This window comes from Theropithecus gelada, chromosome 4 (assembly GCF_003255815.1).
Source record: "Theropithecus gelada isolate Dixy chromosome 4, Tgel_1.0, whole genome shotgun sequence".
NCBI classification, from domain to species: Eukaryota; Metazoa; Chordata; class Mammalia; order Primates; family Cercopithecidae; genus Theropithecus; species Theropithecus gelada.
Window position 1 is genome coordinate 113,826,909 of NC_037671.1, and position 22,023 is coordinate 113,848,931.

General features: G+C 40.4%; 1 protein-coding gene across 2 annotated transcripts in view; it reads left to right on the top strand.

Moving 5' to 3' along the window:
• Positions 1-22,023, top strand: part of SYNE1 (spectrin repeat containing nuclear envelope protein 1) — a 528,817-nt gene that overhangs the window by 280,631 nt on the left and 226,163 nt on the right. The window contains exons 63-73 of one of the 2 annotated variants that reach the window (XM_025384518.1): positions 1,784-1,956; positions 4,147-4,300; positions 6,993-7,136; positions 7,923-8,087; positions 11,506-11,823; positions 12,752-12,907; positions 13,063-13,233; positions 14,137-14,463; positions 15,720-15,872; positions 16,128-16,295; positions 19,237-19,413. In XM_025384518.1, coding sequence (XP_025240303.1) covers positions 1,784-1,956; positions 4,147-4,300; positions 6,993-7,136; positions 7,923-8,087; positions 11,506-11,823; positions 12,752-12,907; positions 13,063-13,233; positions 14,137-14,463; positions 15,720-15,872; positions 16,128-16,295; positions 19,237-19,413 — 2,106 coding nt within the window. Of the gene's footprint in view, positions 1-1,783; positions 1,957-4,146; positions 4,301-6,992; positions 7,137-7,922; positions 8,088-11,505; positions 11,824-12,749; positions 12,908-13,062; positions 13,234-14,136; positions 14,464-15,719; positions 15,873-16,127; positions 16,296-19,236; positions 19,414-22,023 lie in introns of both variants that reach the window. The other variant, XM_025384520.1, reaches the window with a different exon arrangement.

Below are 22,023 nucleotides of genomic sequence, written 5' to 3' on the forward strand. Positions count from 1 at the left end.
TTTAAATAAAATTAAGACAGAGTCTTGCCTTCTCTCCTAGGCTGGTCTTGAACTCCTGAACTTAAGCAATCCTCCTGCCTTGGCCTCCCAAAGTACTGGGATTACAGGTGTGAGCCACTGCACCCTGCCATAAACCAAGTTTTTGTTTTGTTTTTGGTTTTTGTTTTGTTTTGTTTTGTTTTAGATGGAGTTTTGCTCTTGTTTCCCAGGCCGGAGTGCAATGGTGTGATCTCAGCTGACCAAAACCTCTGCCTTCTGGGTTCAAGCGATTCTCCTGCCTCAGTCTCCCCAGTAGCTGGGATTACAGGCATGCACCACCACGCCCGGCTAATTTTGCATTTTTAGTAGAGACAGGGTTTCTCCATGTTGGTCAGTCTGGTCTCGAACTCCTGACCTTAGATGATCCGTCTGCCTCGGCCTCCCAGAGTGCTGGGATTACAGATGTGAGCCAGCCAAAACTGAGTTTTTAAGAATGATAGGGGAATTATTTTGGCAAAGATAACCCGGTGGAGACTTGGGAATGGTGGCAGAGAGTGGAAAAGTGTGAGGAAAAGCCAGAGGAAAGAACAGCTTAGTGTATGAGAAATTGCTACCAGTTGCTTATTGCCACAGCAGAAACTGGCGGCAATGGGTGGCTGAAGCTGAGGTTTTGGAAGTTGTCAAGAACCATGTTATAAAGAGAGATGAAGCTTTGTCTTTTAGGTGACATTATCAGTTTTATAACTTGGAATTAAAACTTCTTTCTGGCTGGGCCCAGTGGCTCACACTTATAATCCCAGCACTTTGGGAGGCTGAAGTGGGAGAATTGCTTGAGCCCAGAAGTTCAACAGCAGGCTGGGCATCATACTGAGACCTCATCTTTACAAAAAAAAAAAAAAAATTTAAATTAGCTGGGCATGGTGGCATGTGCCTGTAGTCCCAGCTACCAGGGAGGCTGAGCTGGAAGGATCACTTGATCCCAGGGGTTCGAGGCTGCGGTAAACTATGATTACACCACTGCACTGAGGCCTGGGAGAGAAAGATAGACTCTGTCTCTAAAAAAACAAAAGAAAAAACTTCCTTCTCACATAGAAAAAGAATAGTGCTTGCGGTGGCTCAAGCCTGTAATCCCAGCACTTTGGCAGGCCGAGACGGGCGGATCACGAGGTCAGGAGATCGAGACCATCCTGGCTAACACGGTGAAACCCCGTCTCTACTAAAAAATACAAAAAACTAGCCGGGCAAGGTGGCGGGCGCCTGTAGTCCCAGGTACTCGGGAGGCTGAGGCAGGAGAATGGCGTGAACCCGGGAGGCGGAGCTTGCAGTGAGCTGAGATCTGGCCACTGCGCTCCAGCCTGGGCGACAGAGCGGGACTCCATCTCAAAAAAAGAATAGTGCTTATGAAGAACACGAAATGTATAATCAATTTCTATAGGCTTTTTTGTTGTAGAGACCATAACATTTATAAACTCTTCATCCTATAACCTTTGAGAAATCATGAATTCTACTGTACTATATTTTTCCCTTGTTAAAACCAGTAAAGTAAAACTTCATTGGAAGGAAGGGATTATTCAGAGAAGACTGGAGACCTTCAACACCAAGGCCACTTAGCAAAAACCCACGGGTAACTGGTGACTGGCACTCACCAGCAAGCCACTTCCCCACCCTCCATCTCAGCCGACTGGGAGCTCCAGGGCTGGATACAATTGCATATTATTCTGTGATCTTTAGGAGCTCTGCAATATTTAAAGCCAGAAATGTTAAACATACAAATGACAAAGGACTTCTGTATTTGTTTTCACAGGCTCTATTATCAGTCAAACAGGAAAAAGAGATTCAGATGAAAATGATAGTAACCAGGGGAGAATGTGTCCTTCAGAATACCTCTCCAGAAGGCATTCCCACGATTCAACAGCAGCTGCAGAGTGTGAAGGATATGTGGGCATCCCTTTTGTCTGCAGGGATTCGTTGTAAAAGGTGAGGGAAACTACGGCCAAGCACTGGGGAAGCTACTACTAAAAAATCAATATAATACTACTGAACAGACCATTTCTGTGGCTCCCTTCCCTCCCTTCCCCTCCCCTCCCCTCCCCTCCCCTCCCCTCCCTTCCCTCCCCTCCCTTCCCTTCCCTTCCCTCTCTCCTTCCTCCCTCCCTTCCTCCTTACCTTCTTTCCTTTCTTCCATCCTTCTTTCCTTCCTTCCTTCCTCCCTTTTCCTTCGATTCCTCTTTCTTTTTATTTCTTTTCTCTTATTAGAACAAAAGAAACTGGCAGATGTAATCTCACATTTAGATTGACCTGAATACTGTGCTTACATGTTAATATAACTAAAAATGCATGTTTCTCTTTGTTGTTGTTGCTAACATAAAAATACAAAAAAAAAGATTCATAATGTAAAAATATAGGGATTAAAATCAAGTAGTGGACATGGGAGGTAAACCCAAGAAATACAAATAGAGGAGTAGGAAAGAAATAGCAGGCAGGGGGAGGGCAGTAAATAAAGGGTGTTGTATTAGCCTGTTCTCTCGCTGCTATGAAGACATTCCTGAGATTGGGTAATTTATAAAGGAAAGAGGTTTAATTGACTCACAGTTCCGCATGGCTGGGGAGGCCTCAGGAAACTTACAGTCATGGCGGAAGGGGAAGCAAACACGTCCTTCTTCATGTGGCAGCAAGAGAGACGAGTGCTGAGCAAAGGGGGAAAAGCCCCTTATAAAATCATCCGATCTGATGAGAACTCACTCACTATCACAAGAACAGCATGGGGGGAACTGCCCCCATGATTCAGTTACTTCCCGCTGGGTCCCTCCCGTGACATGTGGGGATTATGGGAACTATAATTCAAGATGATATTTGGGTGGAGACACAGAGCCTAACCATATCAGGTATGTTATCAAGCAATTTGCCCACCATTGTGAGCAACTGCAACTTAATCCAGTCAGGCAATGCTGGGAGCTGATATACAGTGTGAGCCTCGGTTATCCCATCCAAGGGCAGGGGATCTGGGGTATTTGGAAACAAACTCCTATGAATTAGAAGAGCAGTTGAGGGCTGCCCCTAAGGGTGAGGCTCCCCTGCCCTTCTTGCCTACATTGCCCTCAAACTGAGAGTACATCAGAGCCTAGAGAATGTCTTGAAGCTAAGAGATCTAGGAGCGATTAGAAGTCCAGTTGGCCCTGTGCTGCAGTGGTGTGATCTGGGGGTGTGGATCGATGGAGCACTTATAGTTTCTGCTGCAAAAGGACCCAAAACCTGGTAGTACAACTAGGCAGAAATGATTAATGGAATTTAAAATATAGCATGTGTAGGCTGGGCGCGGTGGCTCATGCCTGTAATCCCAGCACTTTGAGAGGCTGAGGTGGGTGAATCACAAGGTCAGGAGGTCGAGACCATCCTGGCTAACACAGTGAAACCCCATCTCTACTAAAAGTACGAAAAAATGAGCCAGGCATGGTGATGGGCGCCTGTAGTCCCAGCTACTCGGGAGGCTGAGGCAGGAGAATGGCATGAAGCCAGTAGGCGGAGCTTGCAGTGAGCCTAGATAATGCCATTGCACTCCAGCCTGAGTGACAGAGCGAGACTCTGTCTCAAAAAAAAAAAAAAAAAAAAAAAGCATGTGTGTGTTTAGACAAGAGAAATGCTTAACTTATCTATAAGAGAAATAATTGAGTTTTAATATTTAGACCAAGTCAGGAAATATTGTCCTTTTATTTCATTGTGATTTTCTGATTTTTAATCTCACGCAAGGTGGTTACTGTACTTGTTCTTCTCTCCTGCTCTGAATGTCCTGCTCAGTTTGATAGAGTTAAGTATTGCTTCTCTCCCTGCCCAGGGCTTTGGCTCCAGAAAAGACCCACTCAGGGGGATCTCTCCCAGTTTTGCCTTTGAACCTCTCTCAGTGTCTGCTGTCCCCCTAGCTGCTGACTCTTGAGTTGATAGCCAGTTTCATGTTTCTGCATATTGGCCTGGGGTTAAATGTCCCTTGCTTCCTGAGGCTGCCTTTCACACCCGGACTCAGTGTCGTTAAGCCCTGGGTAGCCTGCTCATTCCCAAGTCAGCTTCTCTTGACCCCTTGCTGACTGGAGTGGATGGAGCAAACACAATGACAGATTTTAGAGTCCTAAGGATTGTCAATGTGGATTTATTGTCCTTTCAAATCCCTCGCAGTCAACTCGAAGGAGCTCTCTCAAAATGGACAAGTTACCAGGATGATGTTCGACAGTTCTCCGGTTGGATGGACAGTATGGAAGCCAACCTAAATGAATCAGAAAGGCAGCATGCAGAGCTGCGGGATAAAATAAGTATGCTCGGAAAAGCCAAGGTGAGAGCTGGATTCCAGATTCCATTTGTTTTCTTACAGGCTTCTTTAGAATGCCACAGTCAGACAAAAATGGGATTACGTGTGTGCTGGGACTGTGCACATAACCAAATTATGTTTGGGGCTTATAGTATAATTTCTAAAGCCTTCTTAAACTGGAATTTCATTTGTGGTTATTTTATTAGTGAGTAAAAATTTTCCCTTCCAGGAAAACCATGTAGACCCATGTTTTGTAATACAAACCATTGAAAATGTAGCACCATGAAATATCTATTAATGTCTTCAGCCTGCTCATTGTTAGGAAGTCTTTCTTTTTTTAATCACATCCTTTTGTGTTATTTTTTGTGCATTTGTCATAATGCTTATATTAGTACAGTACTACATGGAAAGATTTTTAAAATAAATAAATAATGGCATGTTCTTAAAACTTATTGACAGTAGTATTCAAACATGAAGTTTTACAGTCCTTTGGTTTACAGCTGCAGCCTCACTCCAGGGCATGATCATTGGACAGCCTGTTCCTTCACCCCCTTACCATTGTCCTAAACAGCACTTATGATCTTCTACACAGAAATCCTTTAACCTCTCACATTCTCTATTTCTGCTCATTTGTGTCACCTCACCCTGAATATATTACATTGGAAACCTCATTACTGCCAGTGCCTTCTTTCTCATTGCATTGGGCACTAGGTTCTGCTGATCCATCCTCTTCACCTGAACTGGAACAGACTCCTGATTTTTCACCTTGTTTCTTGCCTGTATCTATTGTTATCTCCTATAAAGATGAATGTCTCACTTCCAGCCTGAGGTCCTGTGTTGGCTTCGCATTGTCTACAGTATAAGCTCAATCTCCCTTGCCTGGTTTGTAAGAATGGAAATGGGCTCCTCTGCCATGCTCCTTTCCTTCGTGCTCCCAGCCTCCTCCCTTGTGCTCTCCAGCCTTGCTGAAGCTCACACTGTCTCCCGAACATGCCACAGTCTTCACAGTTCTATGCCTTTGCATAATCTCTTCCCTTTTTACAGAAGGTCCTTGCTCTGTCTCTGCCCCTGGCAACCTCCTACTTATCTTTCTGAATGAATTTTGAAGTCATTTTAGCTATGCTACACCACCACCGCTCAGGCTTGATTCATTGTTCTGTTCTCTCATAGCCCTTGGTTCAAAGCTCTTTATCAATTTCATAGGATACATATTTGCATGTCCCTCTCCTTCAGTGGATAGAGATGCTTAATTTTCTTCATATCCTCAACACTTGGCTCTCTGTCTGACACAGATCACACGCTGAGTAAAAGTTATTTAAATGACTAAATGATCTTATGTGACCTATGCTAAGGTACTTAATGTTTCTGGGGCTCATTTGCACATCTGTAAATTAATATAATTATAATTATCTGCTTCATAAATACCTGCATGTATTATCTGTTATAATAATTAATTGCTTAATTAATTGGATTCTTCGTCTAGTCAATCAACATTCATTGAGAAATTGCTACATGCAGGCATTGTGCCTGATTCTAGCAGTAAAAACAGTCAAGCGTACATTAGTGGGGATGCATTCACTCAGTGATAAATGTACAAATAAATAATTATAACTGCTGAGTACTATGAAGAAAAAAAGTGGTGTGGTGTGAGAGAAAGTAATTTTGAAAAGGTTCATACAGTTGTTTGAGGCCAGGGGAGAGGGACAGGAAAGGCCTCTCTGAAACAGCAGACATTTAATCGATGCACTAAAGAATTTAAGGCAGAGAAATGAGCCTGGGGAGGAGTTGAGGAACCAGCATTCTAGATAGAATAAACAGCGGGTCCTCAGGCCCAGTGGAGGGAAAGATCCTGTTGCAATGAGGAGCTGCGAGGAGAAAGGCAGGTGTTGTTGGGGCGAGAGCAGGCAGGGAGGGGCTGCGAGGGGAGTTTGATGGAGAGACAGGGCCTGATCCTCCATCCCCATGTCAGCTGCTCTGAGGATTTTCCTCTTGATCCCGGCAGCATTGGGAAGATAATCCAGGTTTTAAGCTGAGAAGTGACATGATTCAACTTTTAATTGCAAGACATTATATCACTTAGACTGCTGTGTGGAGCATGAAATAAGGGACAGGGAGAGAATTGGTGGCCAGGAATCCGCCTGGGAGACTACTGCAAAGTCCAAGTGAAAGAGGAGGGCAGCCTGCGCTGGGGACTTTGCAGGAGATGTGGGGACAGATGTCACGGTATAAAAGGAGGTGGAGCTAACTGGATTTCCTAATGATTTAAGAGGACAGAGAGCTAGAGAAGATGCTGAAACAATTCTCATGTTCTGGGTTGACCGTCTGGGTGGGAGATCATGGCATTTGCTGTTTGAAAAGAGATGGAAAGAGAAGGGGGTTTCATGGGGGGCTGGGGTAGAATAGGGATGGGGTGAACATCAGGGGTCCATTTCTGGTCATAATCAGTTTGAAATGTTAAAGTAGAAACATAAAGTCATTAATTGGGAATTCATATCTTAGAGAAAGTTCTGGACCAGACATAAAATACACACATACACACACACACTCCATGCATTCACACACATATCTGTGTCAAATAGATAAATAGATGGGGGAATGGACAAATGGGTAACCGGAGGTCACTTGTCAACTGTACAGTTAAAATATCTTGGTTTTAGCATGTCACTGATGTGATGGTGCATGGGTAACCACTTTATTTTTCTTACATGCTCTCTAGTTATTAAATGAAGAAGTGCTGAGTTACAGCAGCTTGCTGGAGACCATCGAAGTCAAAGGGGCTGGCATGACAGAACACTATGTCACCCAGCTAGAACTCCAGGATCTACAGGAACGATACAGAGCCATCCAAGAGAGGGCCAAGGTACGGCAAAGCACTTTCCTTGTAGATTCACCACAAGGGGAGTGTTTGGAGCTGTGCTCCTTTAAAGACTCATTTATTTTCAAGAATGATGGGCTTGGGAAAACAGAACAAAAGCAAAATGAATTTTTAATATTTTAAAGGTGTTACTGGCAAAACCAAACAAAAACCTTCAAATATTGTTAGTATTATGAAAGCTGTGAAAGCAAGATAATTTTCAACTAAAAATTCCTAGAAATGTACCAATTTTTAAAAAATTCTGGACAGCTTCATAATGAAGACTCATAAATGCCTTAGTATGTCTGATCGTGAGAGTTTTCTAAGATGGAAAATAATCACTGATAGTATTTATCATTCTTCATTTAGTCCTCACAAAGAAAATAAATATGCTTTTTCAGAGCACATTCTACTGTGGAAAATTAAATCCACAGTAAGTCCAAATCCTCATTTAAGGCACAATATAAAAATTTCAATTTTCTTCATTAGCAAAAGTGAATTTTTATGAAATTAGTAAAGTGAATTCATTTTTTAATCTGTCTGTTACATTTTATAAGGTGTTCAGAGATCATGTAGTTAATTCAACAAAATAGTTAATAACACATTTATTCCTGAAATATTAGGTTTTTATATTTTTACATAAATCTTGAAGATTCATGATTCTAGGAAATAACTCATATTCCAATGTCTCAATAACTGTATTTTTCTAAAATTACAAAAGCGAATTACAGCACATTGATGCTTTATAAAGTAATGTGTTCCTATCTTCATTATTGTAAATGCTAATTATAGGAAGCCGTAACCAAGTCTGAAAAACTTGTCCGCCTGCACCAAGAGTATCAGAGAGACCTAAAGGCATTTGAAGTTTGGTTGGGGCAAGAACAAGAAAAGCTCGACCAGTATTCAGTTCTTGAAGGTGATGCTCACACTCATGAGACAACGTTGCGTGATCTTCAGGTAAAGCCTCCTTTATCCTAAAACAAAGGAATCTTCATTCTGAATATGGAATTATTATTTTAAGCAATAGGAAGTTAATAGAAACCTTGAGCCCAGTGGCTAGCTGATACACATTAAGTGCAATCCCCATAAGGTCTGATCAAGAACATTCTGAGACCTCAGTAGTATGTGCTAGTTGACTTCATTTTGTAGCAATTTAGATAGGGCAGGACTAGCACTTGGGGAACTCACAGAGCTGCTAGGGTGGCCCTGACAAGAATGGCTGGAGATCCAATTGATGGGGTTGTCTGGCCTACCTGCCTGTTTCTCCCTAAGGGATCAAACCAGATGTGGAGGACAGCAGCAGAAAGCATTAGAAGGTGACATGAAGTCAAACTAGTGGCAATGTATTGAGCCATGTGGTTTTAAGCAAAACTTGCCACATTGCTGATGGTACAGGTTTGGGCTCAGAATTCTAGAAGAAGGAATTAGAGAAGCCAAAAAAAAAAAAAAAAAGTGTTTGTGCCCAGGCCAGCAGGCCATAATTCATGGTGAGAAGTCAGACATGGTGGAAAAAGTGGTCATAACCTATATACTTATTTACTCATTCAGTATTTACTGGGCACTTAAAACAGTACACATACTTTGCTAGCTACTTCAGGTAAAGGTGATTAAGATATGATTTCTGCCTTCAAGGAACTCGAAATCTGATGAGGAACACAAACCCATAGCAAGATGATTATAAAGAATGTAGTGAGGACATTAACAGACTACCAGGAATCTTATGGTAGCCTCAAAGAAGGGCCCATAATCTTACCTTAAGGAGTAGGTAGGAATCAAGGAAGTTCACCAAGAAGGGGCCGCCATGTACAAAACAAACAGCAGAAGATGGAGAAAGGCCAATGAGATCACTTTATGTCCCACCAGCAATGTGTTGGAACTTACAAATGCGCTATCAGCCCGGATCAGAATTGGTTCAGGATTGAGTAAGTTTTACCTACAGCTTGGATAAGGTGGAAAAACCAGGGACCATCATGATTATTAGTCACATATAAAATTTCTGGCTTTTTCTGTTAGGTCTGGGAAATTGTATAATGTCAAGAGAATGGGGTTGGGATTAGGAAGTTGGGACTCTAATCCTTGGGGAACCCAGCACTAGGTGACTTCAGGCAAGTGAGAACTTCTCTGACCCAATTTCATCCACAGAGTTGTAAGGATTAAATGGAAGAAAATCTTGTTTAAATATATGGTCTACTCATGAAGTAAGTAAATAATAAAAGTTAGAAGGATCACAATTTCCTCAGCTTACTTACGGGTCTCATCCATCCTGCCTCCAAAGAGTAGGATGTCCTAGTCCACAAGTTTAGCTGTTGTAATGTATTTGACTCAAATCGAGTATTTTCTTTAAATAACCCTTCGTAGTTCTACACTACCAACATCATTGGCAAGCAAATGGTGAGCGCCCTGTGCTTTTGTGTAGGAAGTAAGCCAATAGTTACCCATCACCAGCAGATGTTGCTGTTGCTCTGGTCAAAAGAAAATATTTCACTTAAGCCAGTATTTAAGTGGTGCAAACCTAACTTCCCCCTGATTTCACCGTGCATTAATTCTTACATTTTCTATTGTGAGCCACCACAAAGGTTAAAAAGGAAGGAAGATGCTAGTGACAGGAAGCAGTGGTGGAGAATTGTGATGCCGCAACCACAAAGCAGAATTTCTTCAGAATCCTGATGTTCTGTAGCATGTACATGGTGTGGGGATTGGCCAGTCGTGTGGACCATATTCAGAAATTATTCTGTATAACCTGAAGGCCTAGTTTGGGTCATAGAACATATATAATTTATATATATTTTTATATAATATTTTAAATATATTAATATATTTTAATATGTTTAATATATTATATACACATATTTATGTTATATATATTTTATAGTTTTAGTAATATTATATATAAATATATATTTATTTAAATATTGAGCTATGTTTTTCCTTCAGAATACAGAGTTGAAATTTGGGATATATGAAAATTTATCTAATAGAATATTAACTTGGATAATAGATAAAGTGGTTATTTATGAAGTATGGAAAAGATGCTGAGAAGATTAATAAATCAGTCAACTACTGTCCAGGGCCACAGTGTCTGTATTTTTAAATAAAATATTATTGGAATGCAGCCACACCCATTTATTTATGTACCGTCTGTGGTTTTTTTTCATACTACAATGGCAGAGTTAAGTTATTGCAACAGAGACCTATGGCCCACAAGGTCCAAGTTATTTACTATCAGGCCCTTCAAAGAAAAAGTTTGCCAACTTTGAATTAGGAAAATGATTGTAAAAAATTATCTTGAAAAAAAGTCTAAGAATTTTAGAATAAAGTTTATGTATTTGTTGCCAATTTGATTAATATTTTACCATGTATATCTATAGTTCTTCTCTTTCCATGTGCATATGTGTTTACATTACACCATGCTTGAAGTGACATCGTATTTGAAGAAAAATGTTCTATTAGTTGAAACCATATGAGATTGTTATTTTTGTAAGAAAAATATTTTAGCAATCTTAAGTGGTTTTTAAGGTATGGTATTGAGGAAATACTATGTTTAACTACATATATTGATATTTTTAGCATTGTTGATGGGATTTGACATGATTTATTTTACTTTAGGTGATCAGATCAAGTGACCATATAGATTTATGTTTATCACCAGAAGTATAAGTGTTCCATGTTGTTTTACCAACATCTTTAAGGATATAAGTTTCTTTTTATCCTATAAAAAATAGCATATGCTCTTCAAAACTTGATTTATACTAAATTTGTAGGGTACATCTTTGGGGCTTAGGCTTTGGTGGAGGAAATGTGTTTGCACCTGGGAGCACCTGGTGGGCAGGTGTGATGAACTAATTTCCCAGGTTTGTGTGCCCTGCACTCTCCAGGTTCAACTTTTCTTGGCCACCACAGTGCCTAGAGTACAGCTTTGGCAAAAGATTCCTCCTTAGCAAAAAGAGGGTTCATTGTTTCTTTCTCAGTCACAAATGTAGCACTGAGCTATTCAATGTCAAAGCAAGAAGCTTAAGGCACTTTAAGCAGATTGTGAGCCATAATAAGCCTAGGTTATTCTTTTAAACAATAACTCTTTACTCACAAGTGTTTTTGCCTATAAGCTAAAAAGTCAAATTTCAAAAACTGTTGATTGAGAAAAATATTGGGGTGTGTGTATGTGTGTATGTGTTGATTATTTTAATTGGAAAAATTTTAGGAATCTTTCTGACTTGGAAGAAAATATTGTTAGGGACGTATTTTTGTATAGGGCATAATAAAATCATTTTTTTCTAATGAGAAGTTCAAGCAATCACAGTTGGCTTGGGCGAGACATGCTAACCCATGCAAGTGTGAAATATGATTCAGAGTAACAGCCATACCTTTTTCTCTGCAGGAGCTACAGGTACACTGTGCAGAGGGGCAGGCCCTGTTGAACTCAGTGCTGCACACCAGAGAGGATGTGATCCCATCAGGTATCCCACAGGCAGAGGACCGGGCTTTAGAGTCTCTCCGGCAAGACTGGCAGGTTTACCAGCACAAGCTGTCCGAGACCCGGACTCAGTTCAATAACGTAGTGAACAAACTGAGGCTAATGGAGCAGAAGTTTCAGCAAGTAGATGAATGGCTCAAAACAGCAGAGGAGAAAATTAGTCCCAGGACCATACGTCAGTCAAACCGAGCAACCAAAGAGATACAGTTACATCAGATGAAGGTATAACTCATGTAGATTCCTGATCTTTCTCAAAGCTACAGTTACCTTGCATAGTTTGTTCCATAAAAATATATAGTATCTTTTGTCCAAAGCTTAGGCTTTGCAAGAGCTTTTCGATTACCTAGAAAGTTAAAATAAATTACAATGGAGCATTCCTCTTACAACAATTATTTCATAAATTAGCCTTTGATACAATGTAGTTTAATGTGATTATTTTATATTTTCCTTCCATACCCGATTACCTTGTTTTGTGAAGATACATGAATGTTTGTGTTACACTAATTTAAGTTTATGGTTCTGATATGAAATAACTCCAATATAGTTCATTGAAATAATACTGGAGAATTAGTTTTATTCTAATTTTTATGCAATTTTAGTGCACACATCTAAAATAGTGTTTGGGCCTTAGGAATTTATTTTCATTATCCACCCATTTTAAAATTGATCTAAGTACAATAGGAGGTCTAAAAAATTATGCCACTTTGTTTTCAGGTTTATTTATTTATTTATTTATTATTATTATTATTTTTTTTTGGAGACAGAGTCTCATTCTGTCACCCAGGCTGGAGTGCAGTGAAGTGATCTCAGCTCACTGTAACCTCCATCTTCTGGGTTCAAGCAATTCTCCTGCCTCAGCCTCCCAAGTAGCTGGGACTACAGGCATGAGCCACTGCACCTGGCCTGTTTTCATTTTTAATTTTTGAATGGAAGTGTAATAGATACAGAAAACTATCCAACTCAAGTGTACAGTTTGTATCACATTGTTTTAATATATTTATGAAGATAACATTTGGCATTTTCACAATTATGTCTCAAAATAAACGTCTTCTAAACATACACTGAAACCATTTCCCATTAAGAAGATATATATCGGTCTTATTCAAATGGCTAAGATTGAATGTTTCCCTTTGATACTTTGTCATTTCAGAAGTGGCACGAAGAAGTGACTGCCTACAGAGATGAAGTTGAGGAAGTGGGAGCTAGAGCTCAGGAGATACTGGACGAAAGCCACGTGAACAGCAGAATGGGTTGCCAGGCCACCCAGCTGACTTCCAGATACCAAGCCCTGCTTCTCCAAGTGCTGGTGAGTGGGTCACCAGGTGCTCAGCATAGGCCAGCAAACTTCACCGGCCAAAATAGCCTTCCTTTCACGAACATCCAGTGAAGATACATATTCATCAACAAAGGCCCTGGCACAGGCCTTTACTTCACCGTTCAGTTTTCTCTGTTCTTTCATAGGAACAAATAAAATTCCTGGAAGAAGAGATTCAGAGTTTGGAGGAATCAGAATCATCCCTCAGTTCCTATTCGGATTGGTATGGCTCTACGCATAAAAACTTCAAGAATGTGGCTACCAAGATTGACAAAGTAGATACAACAATGATGGGGAAGAAATTGAGGACGTTGGAGGTAGGCACACATACTTCAGATTTGTGTCCAACCTTTCCGTTCACCGAGCTGCCCATTCTCCTGTATAGATACTGGAAGCACAAGTGATCATCCCAACCATTTTGACTGGTGATCCTGAGCTCATCGTTTTACTTGAAATATTAAGTTGGCTCTTTAAGGCCAGAAGCCGGCTTTCACTTATTTATGATGTGTTGTTATCAGAATGACTTACACATGGACACCCATGAAAGTCTTAACCGAATTCCAGTGTGACACTTCAATATTAAGAGAAAACGACCTCTCAAATTAATGGCCCAGTGCCTGTCCAGAGTTTAAACTCAGGTCTTTTGGAAAAGATTGCTAGGGATGAGAGAAACATCAAGTTCTTTTTTGATTCTCTGAATTGGAAATGATATATCAATCAAGACTTTTAGAACCTATATCGAAGTAAAGAAGCCAGGGTTCCTGATTCCTGGCAGGTCAAATCTGGTTATGAACATCAACAACTTAGTTTAAAGGGAAATAGGTAGACTGAAGAACAGGCCTTGAGAAACCTTTCTTTAAAAGGAAAAGAAATGGCCAGGCTCAGTGGCTCACACCTGTAATTCCAGCACTTTGGGAGGCTGAGGTGGGTGGATTGCTTGAGGTCAGGAGTTCAAGACCAGCCTGACCAACATGGTGAAACCCTGTCTCTACTAACAAATACAAAAATTAGCCGGGCATGGTGGCACAGACCTGTAGTCCCAGCTACTTCGGAGGCTGAGGCAGGAGAATCTCTGGAACCCAGGAGGCGGAGGTTGCAATGAGCCAAGATCGTGCCACTGCACTCAGCCTCGGTGACAAAGTGAAACTCCATCTCAAAAAAAAAAAAGAAAAATAAAAGAAATAAGGTTACATTTGCTTCCTACTCACTCTCTTTTTCAGGTTTTGCTCAAAGACATGGAGAAAGGTCACAGTTTGCTGAAATCAGCCCGGGAGAAAGGAGAGAGGGCTGTTAAATACTTGGAGGAAGGCGAGGCAGAGAGGTTAAGAAAGGAGATTCATGATCACGTGGAGCAGTTGAAGGAACTGACCAGCACTGTCCGGAAAGAACACATGACACTGGAAAAAGGTCTTCATTTAGCAAAGGAATTCTCAGATAAATGCAAAGCCCTGACACAGTGGATAGCAGAATACCAGGAAATCCTACGTGTTCCTGAAGAACCCAAAATGGAATTGTATGAGAAAAAAGCTCAGTTATCTAAATACAAGGTAATGTGTTTACTCACTGACAGATGCATGCGGAGTTCACGCAGAGACTAAATGGGAGGGAGGTAATTCTTGCTGTGTGTTACCCGTAACAGCTGCTGGAATGCATCCCGCCCGTGTCCGTTCTGCAGCTGTCCAGCGATGCCATGACCTGTGGAGATTTACTGGGTTAAATCCACTACTTCAGAGTTATTTTTCCATTCAGAGATCTGATACTCAAAGATTGTGTCAATACATTTATTGATTGTATGTATCTGTCAATCAATGAAGATCTTTTCTGATGTGTGAGCCAGGTATTTGGATCCCCCAGGTAAAATATTGCTGGCACGAGGATCCCATATCTTTTCCATATTGAGGCTTCCCTTCATCTTCTGGTACCCAAGGCTAGAAGCTGACCTATGGTAAATTGAAAATGACATATCGTATTTATAAGAAAATAAGTTCTAATTAACAAACTCTAGCTGAGTACCTTAGAAATTGATTTTTGAAAGAATAAATAGTGATGTGGATATACCTATACATGACATACACAAAGGTACTTCACCCGCTCCAATATTTGAAGCAATTATGCAAGCTTACATGTGGAATAATTTGTGTTATAAATTTGATCTGGATGATTGAGTGATACCTTTTAAGAATTACAGTGTGCTGGCTTACCCCAAAGCTTTCCCTGTTGGAAGCTTTTGTGATGGCCTCTTCCAGCCGATGTCTATTTCTATCCTTGGCTTCTCTGCCAAGCCTGACAACTTGTCTTTGAAGAGGCCACATAAGAATCACAGCCTCTTCCTTCCGGCCACTGATTTCTTGATAGATTTAAGTAGTGCTTTTAGCCTATTTCAGCAAGGTCACAATTAGAATTGTTCTTGCTAACTCCCTGAGTAGCTCAAATTGGAACTAACTTCATGACCTCAAAATCAAAAGATAGTGGCCTTTTTATGTTGAGAATTTTTTTCTCTGATGAAAGGAATAAGGTAGAAGCCAGAATGAGCTATATTAAATTTAGCCAAGTAGAACTATTTCCCATCCTTTTTTCTCCACATAGGACGGTCCATTTGATGTGTGACTTTTCTTTTGTATTTAGAAACTGTGTTAGCCATAATAAATCACTCTCTCTTTATGTTTTGCACTTATTGATTCATAAATATGTACCAATCTTTCTTTGAGGTGGATCATCTCTTGGCGTGCCACGGGCGTATGTATGTATTCATCTTGTCCACAGAGATGAGCAAGCTCATTTTTTTTTTTCTTTGTAATTCAAGTCACTTCAACAAACGGTGCTGTCCCATGAACCATCAGTAAAGTCAGTGAGAGAGAAGGGTGAAGCTCTTCTGGAACTAGTGCAGGATGTCACTTTAAAGGACAAAATAGATCAACTTCAAAGTGATTACCAGGACCTGTGCAGCATAGGAAAGGTAAGGAGAGATGAAAGACTCTATAAAAGGGTTTATTTTCCAAAATGTGGGTCCTGACTCCTTTCCCTCTGTCATAATTTTAAGGTCTGGTATGGGTTAGTATTTTTTTTTTAATTCAGATAGATATTTAATTGGCATAATGACTATTTTTTTTTCCATTCCTGGTAGTTTTCTCTTGGGTTTTTTGTAATACAAAACAGTTTTGAGTAGATTTTTCACTTGAAAGTCACCTCTGATGGGCACCTGGTTTTGCAGGAGCATGTCTTCAGTCTGGAGGCGAAAGTCAAAGACCATGAAGACTACAACAGTGAGCTCCAAGAGGTTGAAAAGTGGCTGCTGCAGATGTCCGGCAGACTGGTGGCCCCTGACCTCCTGGAGACGAGCAGCCTGGAGACAATCACCCAGCAACTGGCCCACCACAAGGTACCCCTGACCTTTAAAGGGCTGCCTTTGGGACAGCTTCACCAGTGTGTGTATGCGTGTGTCTCTGCATGTGTGTGCATGTGTGGGGATGCACACACAGGTGCATCTCTGGTTTACAATGATTGTACTGAGAGAATCAGGTCTGTATTAGTCCGTTTTCACATGGCTGACAAAGACATACCTGAGACTGGGCAATTTACGAAAGAAAGAGGTTTATTGGACTTACAGTTCCATGTGTCTGGGGAGGCCTCACAATCATGGTGGAAGGTAAAGGCACATCTCACATGGCGGCAGACAAGAGAGTGTTTGCAGGGAAACTCCCATCTTTAAAACCATCAGATCTCATGAGACTTATTTGCTATCATGAGAACAGCATGAGAAAGAGCTGTCCCCATGATTCAGTTATCTCCTACCAGGTCCCTTCCACAACACGTGGGAATTCAAGATGAGATTTGGGTGGGGAGACAGCCAAACGATATCAAGGTCTAAGTCTCAAGCACTTCTGAAAATTGACAACAGTTGAACTTGATATTCAAGTGAATCAAGAAGAGTTGAATCCTCTCATTGAACTTCTGAACATATTGTTGCATTTTCCCCAGCTGATAATTTTTATCTCAGAATTTAGTCTTTATGGGATCTATTTTGGAAAATGCAGCCAAAGGCATCAGAAAATCTGGATTCTAGTCTGGACTCTTCCCCTTCCTGGAGAGACAACTTCGCCTATCTGAGTCTGTCTTTTTCTCCTTTAGGATGATAACAGTACCAGCCCATCTCATAATTGTTGTGCTAATCACAGGAGATAATATTTGTGAAGACATTTTGTAAATCACAAAGTATGAAACTAATGTGAGGAGTTCTTATCTTTGATACAGGTGATAGGCTAAAAGCACTATTTAAATCTGTCAAGATAAGAACTTAATAATACGTATTTTTAGTAATTATGTTTACCAGATGATAGATGTTGTGGTCACAATTTTATGGAGCAACTTATTTGTGATCGTAATGGAAAGCAAGTTTATTCATGATGTGGTCGGTGTCTGATAGTGTGTCTTAGGGAGGCCAGTTAGCCTCTCTGGGCGCCAACATTTCCATCTATAAGAAAGGATTTTATTTAACAAATATGAATTAAAAAGCAGCTACACTGTACCTTCTGGTAGGCACTGAGGAGATGACAATCCAGAAGGTAGTCTACCCCATGAATGACCTCGTGCTGGAGTGGTTCTGTTCCAACTCAGAGACAAAGTGGTTCCTTTCAACTGAGCATATATAATGACTGCTAGCCCAGCACTGTTTGAAAGAGTAGTAGACCCTGGACTGCTGAAGGGGCCACCCAGGTTTCCTATAGATATAATGATGGGTTACCCAGGCAACCGTATATTGGATTGTGTCACTTGTCCTTAGCATCATATAACAGTTAAAAAAAAAAAAGAAAAGAAAAAGAAAAAACACTAGAACTTGATTTTATTTATTTATTTTTTTGAGATGGAGTTTTGCTCTTGTTGCTCAGGCTGGAGTGTGGTGGTGCAATCTCAGCTCACTGCAACCTCTGCTTCCTAGGTTCAAGTGATTCTCCTGCCTCAGTCTCCCGAGTAGCTGAGATTACAGGTGCCCTCCACCATGCCCAACTAATTTTTGTATTTTTAGTAGAGACAGGGTTACACCATGTTGGCCAGGCTGGTCTCTAACTCCTGACCTCAGGTGATCCACCAGCCTAGGCCTCCCAAAGTACTGGGATTACAGGTGTGAGCCACCACACCTGGCCAGAATGTGATTAAAAAAAATAAGTTTTTCTTCCCTGAGTCATCTATAAGAATGCTCACTAAAGAATGCCAGTGGGTATGGTGGTGTGAGGTGAAATCAGGCTGAGCTATGTCCAAAGCCTGGGGTCTGTGCCATACCTTGACTGTGTTGTACAACCTCACTGTGCTTCAGTTTCCTCATCTATAAAATAATGACAGTACACATTCATCGGGCTTATATGTAATTCCTGGACTATAGCAGGTGCTTAATAAATGATAAGTTTAAATGCTGTTTTCATTATTATAAACAGTAGTAGATGTAAGTTAGATATCACATGAATTAAAAAATAGATATTTGATTATTACAGAAACTAGAATTAGATTATTACATTTGTGCAGAAGTAATTGTTTTGTCATTAAAAGTAATAACAGCCTGGGCGCGGTGGCTCATACCTGTAATCCAAGCACTTTGGGAGGCCAAGGCCAGCAGATCACTTGAGGTCAGGAGTTCAAGACCAGCCTGGTCAACATAGTAAAACCCGATCTCTATTAAAAATACAAAAAAAAAAAAAAAAAATTAGCCAGGTGTGGTGGTGGACACCTATAATCCCACCTACTTGGGAGGCTGAGGCAGAAGAATCACTTGAACCCGGGAGGCAGAGGTGGCAGTAAGCCAAAATTATGCCACTGCACTCCAGCCTGGGCAGCAGAGTGACACTCTGTCTCAAAAAAAAAAAAGAAAGAAAAGTAATGACAAAAACCACAACTACATTTGCACCAACCTTATAGAAATGAGATGTTATATAAATTTGATGAAATAGTAATCAGACTGTTTTAGACAAAAATTATGCCAGAATTATAACTTATCGACCTGAAAAATATAGGAACATCTTTTTGTCTGGTAGTAATACCATGGAGCAGATATCTCTCTGAGACCAGCCATGAACACAGTCTAGTCTTAAAGGTTACTTCATCAGTCCTTCTGTAACTAATCTCTCAAGCTCATTGACTCTTCCCTTTGGAGTATCCCTGAAAACATGTGCTTTTGTTTTCATTTAATGTATAACTAAGATAAATTGCAAGATTCTTTCAAAAACAGTATTAAACAGTGAAATTATCTATCTTAAACTTTGTTTGATGGATAAGTTATTTAAAAGTAAAAGTAGAATTCTGAGAACTCTGTATTGGTTTCATTTTTGCAGGCAATGATGGAAGAAATTGCTGGTTTTGAAGACCGTTTGAACAATCTTCAAATGAAAGGTGATACTTTGATTGGCCAATGTGCAGACCACCTGCAAGCGAAACTTAAACAAAACGTCCATGCTCATCTGCAGGGCACAAAGGACAGCTACTCAGCGATCTGCAGCACAGCTCAGAGGGTGAGTGTCCCCAGAACGTTCCATGATGACGAGGAATTATGGAGACAGGCTGTGCAGTCTAGAGACTTTTTACAAATAGAATCAATGCTCAACTCTTTGGATTAGTTAGTTTTGGTGTGTTGCCAGACAGGAAATATGAGGATAAATTTCACAGTGGCTGTGTGAACACAAAACTAACACATTTCGTATTTGATTGATGTGACTAAGCAGTGAATTTCAGATATTGTTTTATCCAATTTGTTTATTCCATGAATTGATTATGAAAAAGTTTGTTAAAAGTTGATTTGGGCTGGGCATGGTGGCTCAAGCCTGTAATCCTAACACCTTGGGAGGCCGAAGCAGGTGGATCACTTGAGGTCAGGAGTTCGAGACCAGCCTGGCCAACATGGTGAAACTCCGTCTCCACTAAAAATACAAAAATTACCCGGGTATGGTGGCAAGCACCTGTAATCCCAGATACTTGGGAAGCTAAGGCAGGAGAATCTCTTGAACCCAGGAAAACCCAGGAGGCGGAGATTGCAGTGAGCTGAGATTGTGCCACTGCACTCCAGCCTGGGAGACAGAGAGAGACTCCATCTAAAAAAAAAAAAAAAAAAAAAAAAGTGGTTTTTTTTGTTGGTAAAAGGAATTTGAGGAAATTTTAAAAGAAAAAAATAGTTGACGTGTTTGAATAGATGATGTGTTTGTTTTTCTTTTTTTCTTTTTTTTTTATTATACTTTAAGTTCTAGGGTACATGTGCACAATGTGCAGGTTTGTTATATATGTATACATGTGCCATGTTGGTGTGCTGCACCCATTAACTCGTCATTTATATTAGGTATATCTCCTAATGCTATCCCTCCCCCCTCCCCCCTCCCCACAATCGGACCCAATGTGTGATGTTCCCCTTCCTGTGTCCAGGTGATCTCATTGTTCAGTTCCCACCTATGAGTGAGAACATGCGGTATTTGGTTTTCTGTTCTTGTGATAGTTTGCTGAGAATGATGGTTTCGAGCTGCATCCATGTCCCTACAAAGGACACAAACTCATCCTTTTTTATGGCTGCATAGTATTCCATGGTGTATATGTGCCACATTTTCTTAATCCAGTCTGTCACTGATGGACATTTGGGTTGATTCCAAGTCTTTGCTATTGTGAATAGTGCCGCAATAAACATATGTGTGCATGTGTCTTTATAGCAGCATGACTTATAATCCTTTTGGTATATACCCAGTAATGGGATGGCTGGCTCATATGGTGTTTCTAGTTCTAGATCCTTGAGGAATCGCCATACTGTTTTCCACAATGGTTGAACTAGTTTACAGTCCCACCAACAGTGTAAAAGTGTTCCTATTTCTCCACATCCTCTCCAGCACCAGTTGTTTCCGGATTTTTTAATGATTGCCATTCTAACTGGTGTGAGATGGTATCTCATTGTGGTTTTGATTTGCATTTCTCTGATGGCCAGTGATGATGAGCATTTTTTCATGTGTCTGTTGGCTGTATGAATGTCTTCTTTTGAGAAGTAACTGTTCATATCCTTTGCCCACTTTTTGATGGGGCTGTTTTTTTCTTGTAAGTTTGTTTGAGTTCTTTGTAGGTTCTGGATATTAGCCTTTTGTCAGATGAGTAGATTGCAAAATTTTTCTCCCATTCTGTAGGTTGCCTGTTCACCCTGATGGTAGTTTCTTTTGCTGTGCAGAAGCTCTTTAGTTTAATTAGATCCCATTTGTCAATTTTGGCTTTTGTTGCCATTGCTTCTGGTGTTTTAGACATGAAGTCCTTGCCCATGCCTATGTCCTGAATGGTATTACCTAGGTTTTCTTCTAGGGTTTTTATGGTTTTAGGTCTAACATTTAAGTCTCTAATCCATCTTGAATTAATTTTCGTATAAGGAGTAAGGAAAGGATCCAGTTTCAGCTTTCTACTTATGGCTAGCCAATTTTCCCAGCACCATTTATTAAATAGGGAATCCTTTCCCCATTTTTTGTTTTTGTCAGGTTTGTCAAAGATCAGATGGCTGTAGATGTATGGTATTATTTCTGAGGGCTCTGTTCTGTTCCATTGGTCTATATCTCTGTTTTGGTACCAGTACCATGCTGTTTTGGTTACTGTAGCCTTGTAGTATAGTTTGAAGTTAGGTAGCGTGATGCCTCCTGCTTTGTTCTTTTGGCTTAGGATTGTCTTGGCAATGCAGGCTCTTTTTTGGTTCCATATGAACTTTAAAGCAGTTTTTTCTAATTGTGTAAAGAAAGTAATTGGTAGCTTAATGGGGATGGCATTGAATCTATAAATTACCTTGGGCAGCATGGCCATTTTCACGATATTGATTCTTCCGATCCATGAGCATGGTATGTTCGTCCATTTGTTTGTGTCCTCTTTTATTTCACTGAGCAGTGGTTTGTAGTTCTCCTTGAAGAGGTCCTTTACATTCCTTGTAAGTTGGATTCCTAGGTATTTTATTCTCTTTGAAGCAATTGTGAATGGGAGTTCATTCATGATTTGGCTCTTACTGGTGTATAAGAATGCTTGTGACTTTTGCACATTGATTTTGTATCCTGAGACTTTGCTGACGTTGCTTATCAGCTTAAGGAGATTTTGGGCTGAGACAATGGGGTTTTCTAAATATA